General features: G+C 36.6%; 1 protein-coding gene across 1 annotated transcript; it reads left to right on the plus strand.

Moving 5' to 3' along the window:
• The first annotated feature begins 1227 nt into the window (after positions 1-1227).
• On the plus strand, positions 1228-2491 carry LOC147511636 (uncharacterized). The gene has a single exon (XM_086603300.1). The coding sequence runs from the start codon at positions 1716-1718 to the stop codon at positions 2340-2342; it is 627 nt and encodes a 208-aa protein (XP_086459426.1). The 5' UTR covers positions 1228-1715; the 3' UTR covers positions 2343-2491.
• The last annotated feature ends 9174 nt before the right edge of the window (positions 2492-11665 follow it).

Genomic DNA, 11665 nt, shown 5'->3' on the forward strand with positions numbered 1-11665 from the left:
TCAACCGATATATACGATATATCCAATATAAATTATTGACTTTGACTAATATTGTTGACTTTGACCAAATATTGTTGACTTTGACTAATATATTGTCAACTTTGATCGATATATTGTCGACTTTGATCGATAATAGACGATATTTCCGATATAATCGATGATATTTTCGATATATCGACATACAAAACAAAATTTTGACTGGTCACAAAAAACCTGAATATATCCGATATTTCCAATATATATCAATTTTTTAGTACACCGATATATTCACCGAATTTGATATTTTGATCCTTGCCGTAAACTACCCAAACATCAAATTTTCCTTTTCCAGGTTCACGATATAATATATTCTTGGTAAGCATATTGATTCTTACCATTCATATTGAGACGTGAAAGAGTAGGTACTGCTATTCATTCCTTGCCCACCAATTCAAGCTGGCTTGCAGGGACATCTCTCTCACCGCAAATCTTGGACTCTATAAGCTAGGAAACTATAGATAACCTTGTTATTGGCTTACAGTATTTATTTTAGCTCGGGAAGGGGTCTATCAAAGTAGTTCTGCACCACAACTTGCTCAAAAAGTGCAGTCAATTAATCGCATAAATATAGAATTGCGCATGAACTATGTTTTTGCAGCAGGTGTAACAGATTCATCCCTAAATCCTAAGTAAAACATATATAGTTCACTATAAGTCCAGTAATTGAAAGTTTGAAACCATATTTGCAAAAGAAAAAAGTTTGAATTGAAACTCAGAGCTACAGTGGTAGATGACCATGGCTTATGTTGAACAAAAAGTGTTGCTTTTTTTTTGTTTTTTTTCGATAACCAACAAAAAGTGTTGCTTGAAGTCATGTTCTTTAGAATTAGGAAATTGATATACATTGCGCTCCTCAAATTTTACAGGACTTGTAACGTCAATTACCACATTTTTTTTAGCTAGTAAATTTACAGCATACCACAATGATACTCATCACTCATCAGTAGACAGTAGTCATCACCAAGGATTCAACAATTTGATATGACTCTCGTCAAAAGAAGAGTATATATGTGGGCATTTTCAATTTCCACATGACTATATGGCGCGACCCCAGCGTTGCCACATGTCCCTTAAATTTTTCCAATTATCGGATTCAAAGTCTTCATGGCTAAGCTTTGAGGAGTGGAAATTAACTTAAAATATGCCACGTTTTATGCCACAGGAAATTAAAAAGACACAAAACTTTCTCACTTGAAGGACTTTGCATTTAATACTATCAAATCATTGACGCTAATCAAAACGCAAGGACAATCATGAACAAGAAAATATTTACAAAGATTTGGAAATATCTTCATGGATACACCCCGTCTGTATCCTGTACCCAATAAAGCAATCTGCCCCGTCAATCTGCATTTCTTATTTCCATGTTTTAATCCGTGACTCTCGTTGCTCCATCAAAAGAAAATCAACAATTTGATCAAAGTATACATGTTTTAGTCGTACATGACGAAAATAATTGAGAGCACAATATGAAAGCACTAATTCCATTTGAAAAACTATATGGCATTATGGCTTTTCACTTTTCTCTCTCCAATCCCTCCCCTTAAATACCACTCGCCCCCGCTTTCAATCAGCCCACACAGATCTCTCTTGAATCTAGATCTTTCATTCCCTCTCTCTCAAAACAAAAATATCTCACATTATACTCTCTCTAAAGTCTAAACTAAAAAAAAAAAATGGAACCAACTCCACCTGTGCTAGCCAAAAAACTATGGAATATAGTACGGATAGTATTCCTAATGCTAGGAAAGAAAGTCTCAAAGAGCAAACTCCTCCTCGACCTCCACCACTTGATGACTAAACGTGGCAAGATCCTTGAAAAAGTCATCGAAAACTTGATGTTCCATCACCACTCTTCTTTCAGTTGCCGGTCATCAAATGACGTACATATGTCCTTCATAGCTCCAAAAGACTACGAATTCAGTTGTAGTAACAGCCCTGCTTTTCCCTTCCACAAACGCAAGAAACACCACCACGCTCATTTCTTCACTTCACCACATCGTTCAACTAACGCCGTTATTAAGGACGATGTGACCACGGTTAGTGCTGTGCAGAAAATATTGGAAATGTTGAATAATGAAGTAGCGGAAAGTTCACCTGTTTTTCCTGGATCTGGACGGAGTCCATTTGTGAGACAGTTGAGGATAACGGACTCCCCGTTTCCGTTACGAGATGTTGATGAAAATAGTCAAGTTGATAAAGAAGCTGAGGAGTTTATTGAAAGGTTTTACGAGCAGCTTAGGTTGCAAAAAAATATGTCCACTCGGGAAGCACGGAGTCACAGGGCAAGGAGTAGTGGTTAGAAGCTTGAGTGTTGTCACATATCGGCTTGTGCATCTAAAAGTTGTTTCGGCGATAATTGTTATGTAATTTCCCCTTCTTTTTCTTTTTGGAGATTTTCTTTTGAATTTGTTAATGTTGTTGATAATAATAAAAGTGACATTTGTGGTTATTTGTTTTTTTTCCAACAAATATATGCTACAAATTTTTATTTTGTTCTTTCTAGAATGTTTCAAATTTTCCAGATATACAAGACCCTAGGTGCAAATGGCACCCCAAATTCGATCCCAATCATCAGCACCCCCAAAAAAAACAAAACCAAAATACAAAATTTATTGCCTACTTGTGAGGTTGCTCAGATTATGGGCAAGAATTTTTGTCAAACTTGAAAAGTTTTTTAATTTTTCATTTGTTCTTTTCTAAAACCGACAATTTTCCTTAGTTTTCAACCCTCTTAGTACTTTCCGGTATTTTTAGTAACCTAAAAAATTAGAAAATAAAATATTTTGAACTTTTAGACGAAACTTGGAATGGAAGCAAATCATTTTGTGGCAATAATTCCTACCTATAAAATTACCAAGTCAGAGACCGAAAGTTTATCAAATTTATGATAGAAAACTTAGTGGAGAAGATTTGAGGATTAGAAAATAAACTTTGATTTCATTTTCTTGAGTGAAACTATTACAGAAGTTCTCTTTATATACTTACAAGAATGTACAGCTATCACTTTACTGAAACTAAAACCAAAACAGAATTACAACTAACCAACAGAATTGTGTTGACGTGTTCAATTCTGTTGAGTCTTTGACTTTTGTAAACTCACTTGACTGCTGAAGCTGATGTTTCTCTTATACACCCCCTCAAACTGAAGGGAGAGGATTGTACTGAAAGTTTGTCTTTGAGCAACTTGAATCTGGTGGAAGACAATGCTTTTGTAAAGATGTCAGCTAGCTGATCCAATGTACAAAGATATCTAACATCTAGTAGCTTGGAAATAACCATTTCCCTGATAAAATGGTAGTCTACTTCTACATGCTTTGTCCTAGCATGATACACTGGGTTTGCAGAAAGTGCAATTGCACTAATATTGTCACAAAAGACTAGGGGAGGTTTCTGCAAAGTGTAATTGAGATCTCTGAGTAGAATGCACATCCAAGAAATTTATGCAGCTATTTGAGCAAGTGCCCTGTATTCGGCTTCAGTTGAAGATCTGGCTGCAGTCTGTTGTTTCTTTGCACTCCAATTGATAAGATTAGAACCCATGTAAATGCAGAAGCCTGTTGTAGACCTCCTATCAATCGGGCATCCAGCCCAGTCTGCATCAGAGTAAGCACATACTTCCTGTGTACCTTTCTTGAATAAGAGTCCTTCATTTATAGTACCTTTTAGATACCTTAAAATCCTCTTGGCTGCTGTCAAGTGTTGAACTCTTGGAGAATGCATATACTGGCACACCTGATTTACACTGAAAGATATATCTGGTCTAGTCCAAGTTAAGTATTGCAAAGCACCTACTATTGATCTGTATTCACTAGGATCAGCAAGAAGAGGAGTGGAGAAAGGATCCAATTTAGTAGTAGAACAGGGTGAGTTACATGGTTTGGCATCCTTCATATTGGTTTTCTTAAGAAGATCAAAAGTGTACTTAGCTTGGGAAATGAACATGGAATCTTTGGTTATGTTGATTTCAAGACCTAGAAAATAATTTAAGTCACCAAGTTCTTTCATAGCAAAAGATGATTTCAACTCACCAATGATTTGATTATAAACAGACAGAGAATTTCCCGTGATGATAATATCATCAACATAGACCAGAAGAAGGATGATAGTAGACTGAGTTCTTCTTATGAATAAAGAAAAGTCAGCTTTTGAAAAATGAAAACCAAGACCATAGAGTGCATGTGTAAGTTTTTCATACCAAGCACGAGGTGATTGTTTTAAACCATAGATAGACTTGTGAAGTTTGCAAACATGATGTGGTTTGGTAAGGTCAACAAAGCCAGGAGGTTGAACCATATAAACTTCTTCTTTGAGGTTTCCATGCAGAAAGGCATTACTGACATCTAGTTGTTTCAAAGGCCAATCATTTTGAAGAGCAATGGATAAGATAATTTTGATGGTTGCAGGTTTAGCTACTGGGCTAAAGGTTTCAGTAAAATCAATGCCTTTTTGTTGATGATAACCCTTAGCTACAAGTCTGGCTTTTAGTTTATCAATGGTACTATCAACTTTGTATTTGATTCTAAACACCCATTTGTTTCCAACTAGATTCATACCAGGATGAAAAGGTACAAGGGTCCAGGTATTTGTTTTGATGAGGGCATTGAATTCAAGAGCCATAGCTTCTCTCCATTTTGGGTCTTTGGAAGCTTGAGTATAACAAGTAATTGTAGTAGGCATTGTTTCTAGTTCAGTGAGAATAGCTTTAGGTAAGGGATGTTTTGTTAACTTTGAACTGGGTGAAAAGATGACTTTAGGTTTTGAAATGCCATTTCTAGATCTTGTTGTCATTGAATGAGATGTAGGTATATTTGGTAATGGATCAATACTTGGAAGTTGTGTTTGTTCTTGACTGCTGGTTAATTGTTGAGAGTTATCAAAAGCTGAATGTTGAGAAGTTGATTGATATTCTGACATTGGAATATGTGAAGAAATTTGAGTTGGATTTGGAGTAGATGATAAACATAGAGATGATTGATTTTGAGTATCTGATGCATTTAGAGAGTTGTCAGAAGGAAGTTGTAAAGAATGAAATAAAGGAATGTTCACAGATGAAGATTTAGTAGGAGTTGAGGCTGATTGTGTAACTGATTGAGAACAATAAGTGGTTTTGAATAAGAATTATGTTTCATTGAAAATGACATGTCTTGTAAGATAGACTCTACCAGTAGATACATCTAGACATCTATAACCTTTTGAAGTTGTACTGTATCCCAGAAAGACACATGGTTTTGATCTGAATTCAAGTTTGTTTTTAGTGTAAGGTCTAATCCATGGAAAACATGTACATCCAAATGCTTTCAGAAAAGAGTAGTTTGGTAGTTGGTTGTAAAGCTTTTGATAGGGAGATTTGTTTTGAATAATTTGGGAAGGGAGTTTGTTGATTAGATACACAGTAGTTTGAAAGACTTCAACCCAGTAAACCATAGGAACCCCTGAGTGAGCCATTAGAGTTCTTGATGTTTCAACTATGTGTCGGTGTTTTCTCTCTACTACTCCATTCTGTTGTGGAGTATATGGACATGAAAAGAAGTGTGTGATACCAAAGGTTTGAAGGAAGTTTTCAAATATATGACTTGCGAATTCACCACCAAAATTAGTTCTGATGGATTTTATTCTTGTCTCAAAGAAATTTTCCACATTGTTCTTAAAAACAGAGAATACAGTATGAAACTAAGATTTATTGCAAATTGGATAAAACCAACAAAACCTTGACCAGTCATCTACAAGACTTACATAGTACTTAAAGCCTGAAACAGAAAAAATAGGAGAGGGCCCCCACAAATCAATGTGGACAAGTTTTAAAGGACCAGTAGTTCTTATTTGAGAAGAAACAAATGGAAGCTTGTGACTTTTGCCAAGTTGGCAGGCGGAGCAGAAAGTTGAGTTGTTTGAAGAGCCTTCAAGAGTGAGCTTTGTGGTAGCTAACACTTGACTGAGAATTGCTTGAGCAGGATGTCCCAATCTCACATGCCACAAGGAAGAAGGTGCTTTTGTGCAAATGAAGGCAGTAGGAATTTTATTGTATTTGATGCAGGACTTGAAAGAGATAGGATAGAGCCCACCTTCAGTGTGCCCTTGGAAAAATGTCTTCTGTGATGTAAGATCCTTCACAAAGAAGTGAGTTGGAGTGAAGGTGATGGAGCAGTGATTATCACTAACAAACTTGTGTACAGATAATAGATTATGTGTTATACTAGGTACATGCAATACTTCATTTAACTTGAAACTAGACAGAGGTGTATTAATAAAGGCAGAACCAGTGTGTTGAATATGCAAACCTTCACCATTGCCGACAAGAACCTTGTCTGTTCCATGATAATCTGAGTGCATTGAGAGATTAGACAAGTCTGAGGTCATGTGATTAGTAGCTCCAGAGTCAACAATCCAAGTTTGATTATTAGAGTGATAAGAAGAGGCTGCCATTGCTGCAAGTTTTGGTGGAGGAATTTTCCCAGAGAAAGCATAGTTCATCCTGTTGTAACAATCAACAGCTAGATGACCAATTTTATTACAGATTTGACATGTAGGCCTGTTGCCATTTCCATTTGACTGATAAGAAGAGTTCCCATTGTAACTTGAACTTCCATTGTTGTTATAACTAGTACTGGCTCCATTGTTGTTATAATATGACGGAGTATCATTCCCATTACCATAATTTCCTTTGAATCCAATTCTACCCCTTCCTCGACCTCTGTTTCCATTTCCTCTACCTCTTTGAGAATTTCCATAATTCCCACTATTCATAGGAGCTCTGTTGTTGTAGTTGAAATTCTGATGGTATTTGGTTCTGTTCCAATTGCTTTTGGAGTATCATCCAAAGCAAGTTCCTCACTGATTAATAGACTATGTAACTCATCTGGAGTAACATCATCTTTCTTGGTTCTGATTGAAGTACAGAAAAGTTTATATTCATCAGGCAATCCTTTTAATGTTTGGAATACAAGATCACCATCATTGATGGGAGCACCAGCAGCAGCAAGTCCATCTGCTTGAAGTTTGAGTTGTTGTAGGTAGTCTGTCATAGTTTTATTTCCCTTGGTTGTATTTTGAAGATTGTATTTCAACTAATGAATCTGTGCTCTAGAGAATGCAGAGAACCTTTTCTCTAATGTGCACCATGCATAAATCTCTTGCCGTAGGCATACCAACAATGTAAGGCAGCAAACTTTCAGATATCGTTGCATTAAGCCAAATCAAAACCATCTGATCTTTCTTATTCCAATCAACAAAATGAGGATTGATAGTGGAAGTTTCATTTCCATCATCATCAATAATGTATTTCAATGGACATTCATTTGTACCATCAACAAACCCCAAAAGACTGTTGTTTTTCACAACTGGTAAGAACAACTATTTCCAAACACGATAGTTTTCACGGTTCAACTTAACAGGAACAAGATTGGTGATGTTGTTGACATGAAACATGTTTGAAGTAGGAGATGGTAAGTTTATGGATTGTTGTTGTATTTGGGATTGAAGTTGAGCTTGTAATTTAACAATTTGAGCGGTTAAAGTTTCAATTGTTATAGGATTCATGATGTTTGGTTTTGTTTTGAATCAAATGAACTAAAGATTTGATGAATCAGGTAAATGAGTGATTGAATTTGAAATCAATGATTGATTTACCTCAAATTGATGATTCAATGAATCAATAATGATTTTGAAGTAAGAGAAATCCATTTGCGGAAGCTTTGATCGAAGTTTTAATGGCGGTGCTGTGAAGCGAAAAACGCTCTGATACCATGATAGAAAACTTAGTGGAGAAGATTTGAGGATTAGAAAATAAACTTTGATTTCATTTTCTTGAGTGAAACTATTACAGGAGTTCTCTTTATATGCTTACAAGAATGTACAGCTGACACTTTACTGAAACTAAAACCAAAACAGAATTACAACTAACCAACAGAATTGTGTTGACGTGTTCAATTCTGTTGAGTCTTTGACTTTTGTAAACTCACTTGACTGCTGAAGCTGATGTTTCTCTTATAATTTACCCCTTGCAAGCTGCTTCTTTCTATTTTTAATCACCATTTAAATTGTTTGAAACGAATTCTACTATTCTAGGGAACTTGTCACCGGCTTCATCAAAGCCCAATAGATTGTCTTGCAAGCCTACTGTTTTATGATGGGCAGTAGAATCACAAGCAGTGTACAACTGACCACAGTGATGACAAAGTGGCAACACTACAAGTCTATAACCAAAAAAGAAGAATAGTGTCGTCTGGCAAAACACATGACCAAAATTTGGTCTTCCCGCAAGCAAGTTAAGTTCTTGCAAATTCAGTTGGTAATGTTGATACAAAATGATGATGATGATTCTTCTTCTTCTTCATATATTTTTTTCAAAAAAACGACCGGCTTTATACTGAGCCTTCTTTAACGGTAGGAATATGTTGCTTTGTTTTTTTAGGTTGGTGAGTAGGATCCTCTAGATTTTATTGGTTTAGCCGTGTACGTCCTTAAGGGGTGTCAAAATGGCCCTCAAACCCTTAGCCCGCCCGCGCCGACCCAAACCATGGGCCGAAAAAGTCCTCAAAATGAGGCCCTCACACATTCGTGGACTGGGCCTACCCGGCCCTCAAGCCTTTGAGGGGAGGGTAAAAAGGCCTAGACTTTGAAACTTAAGCCCTCCCTTAAGCCCGACCCTCATTAGGCCCTCAACATTTATTATATATATTTTAATAAATATTTTTGCAATATATTTCATTTTAGTATTAATATGCTAAAAATCACTTAAAATAACATTTATCTATTAAGTTTGCCAACCTTATAATTTTATTATAATATTTTATGAAATGAATTTAACTAATCTTAATTGATTAATACAACTTTAACAAGTTTTTTTAGTAGTCTGAAAGTTTAATTTGTGAAGTGCATTCAATTTTATCATTTTTAACTAATATTTCTAAATTTATTTTGTAAATCAAATGTATAACATAGTATCCGGCCCTCACATTTGGCCCTCAAGCCCGGCCTTTCAAGTCCTCTCGAGAGGGTTGAGTGGCGGGTAAAGGCTTCGAGATTTAAGCATTGGCCCAACCCAATCCGGCCCTCGAGGTAAATGAGGGTAGGGCTAGCCCGGCCTTCAAAGCATGAGAGTTTCATTGTTTGAGGGCCGGGCCAGCCCGGCCCGACCCATTTGACACCACTACGTCCTTTTCATTGCTTTTTATTGTCTAGCGTTTCCGTTGGTATTTGGTACTCGGTAACGCTTGAAGTTTTCCTTTGTTCCTGACGCCGAAGTCCCCACATGACAACGTGCCACGGTTTGCCAAAAAATTATCTAAAATTATTGGAAAGTATTTGGACTTAATAGGGGAGGTGACAAGAAAACCTTTGGCATAACTACCGCTCTAGAGTTAGTCCGCACAAATCACTAACATCCTTCACTCTTTGCTTTTTAGGAATAAGCTTGATGATAGACAATATCAGATTTTTCAGTTGTACCAATCAAACAGTTTTTCAATTGACTAAATATTGCTCATTTAATTTACCCATCAGGGCTGGTTATGGCCTCCAAGTCAGTTGGACACTGATGTGGTCATGTGGCTGCAAAAGTGGACAAATGGTCAATGACCAAAATAATAATGTTGGACTTTGGTGGTCAAGTAGAACTGTAGAAGCACCCCCAAATCTTTTGGCTCACCCACGTAGTTCGCCTCAGACAAATTATGATCGAAAATTGGATTTCAAATTTATATTATGCCTAACGTCCCAGGGTAGTAGCTTCTTTACAGCTTGGAGCACTTCATCGACTCAAGTAGTGACACCTTACCAAATAACATATTATCATATGAAAATCCCACTAGTGTTACTAATATTAAAAAGGTACATCTATTATCTTAGGTTAATATGGATCAAGGACTTAAATTAAGGACCCAGAAGCATAATACCCATACATATCGCTAAATCGACCAGTACATAATTCATGCTAAGCAGATCTTCATCTAGGGTAATTTCCCAATTAGTAACCCATAATGTCAATCTGTTCCCAAGTAGTAACCACTCTTCAATTTTGACTTTTCAACCTCACTTTTGACACTTTTGCCCTTCTCCTTATTTCCAAACAATGCCCACGTGGACATGCAACACTCTCTCTCCCCTCTTTACCTACTGCGCATAACTCTGTCATATTGTACCTGATGAGTTTGACTTTACAGTGATGGACAACCGTTGGATCTTGATAAAGAAAACACGTTAATCAAAACATGTTGTAGTATCTGTGTTTGCTATAATGAAGAAGCAACTGACTAATAAACTATCAGCAACTCTCAGTGATTTTGGTTGCCAGTACCTTTACAACTTTTACCTCGTATTTTGAGCCAACCTAAAAAATAAGGACAAAAGCTCAAAGTTTCATTTTTTTCTTGGTTGTTTCTTCTTCTTCCTCGTCATTGTCCCTCCGCTTTTTGTATTTTTAAGGTTTGACATGGAAAACATGACACATTCACATGATAAAGGTATAGTTTGTTGTTTTTAAGCTATCTAGGGCCTTGGGTCACGGTTTTGTTCCACGTAGTTTAGTGTTTTGTTTGTTTGATGCTTCATCTTTCAAGGAAGAGGGTTTTGAAGACAAACTATGACGTCTCCATGCATAAATGCTTGTTGATTATATAGTTGTGGTAGAATGTTGGTGGTTTCCATGTTGATTCTATATTTAATGTTGGGTTTAATATTAAGGCATTTAAGATATATTCTGTCATAAATGTCCTAAAAGTGTTAGTTTAACTAGTTTGTGCTTAAATGTTTGAATTTACTTTTCAGTTTTTATGGTTTATGGTTAGGTACTTCTTTGTAACTATCGCTTTTTGGTTGTTTTTTTTATACTTACTGGTTAGGTACTTCTTTGGATGTTCTTATTCACTACAATGGGGAGATGAAAGCGGACAAGTATGGCCGGATGAAGTATGTTGGTGGCGAGGTGAAATTGAGAGTTTGTGATGGGGGTATTTCATTTGAAGGATTCATGAGTACCGTGGAAGGTGTGTTGTCGAGAAAGAGATCTACTTTTTCTATAAGATACTTGACGAAGAAGTCCCCGTGTCGAATTGATGAAGAAACAGATTATTTGAACATGATTATGAAACAAAGAAAGTCTCCAAGAAAAACAATGATGGTTTGGGTTATCAACGAAGTAGAAGTGGTAAGCAATGGACAGCCTAATGTTAAGAAGAAAGAAGTTGCTCTTGAAGTTGTTTAAGAAAGACGCGACTCCAAGCATTGTTTCTCCTGTGAAACACTCTTTTCTGAAACAGAAGGAGCTAGCTCGTCAGAAGCGTCCTATTAACCAATTTAAACTTGTCGATGAAGCAATTGGTAAGTAATGCAGTTCCATTTGGTTAGGTCATTATTAGTGAGGGTGGGTACATGCTTTATTTCCTGATAGTTATGAATCTTTGGTTTTCCAGAAAGTCCCCTTGACCAACCCTGGAGTGGGAGAGTAAGGACTCATCAATGGGAAGATGTGGAGATTCACGACGTCGAAGAACACATTCAACCTCACAGCTTGTCAACGTTCGAAACGGTGATGGCAGGTAAGTCTTCGATATCAATGGGATATGTTGATAGATGATAGCTTACCGTCACGATAGTGGTGTGGAACTTATCGAGTGTTCATTGAAAT

The sequence above is a fragment of the Coptis chinensis genome, chromosome 3 (genome assembly GCF_015680905.1).
Source record: "Coptis chinensis isolate HL-2020 chromosome 3, ASM1568090v1, whole genome shotgun sequence".
Lineage (NCBI taxonomy): Eukaryota > Viridiplantae > Streptophyta > Magnoliopsida > Ranunculales > Ranunculaceae > Coptis > Coptis chinensis.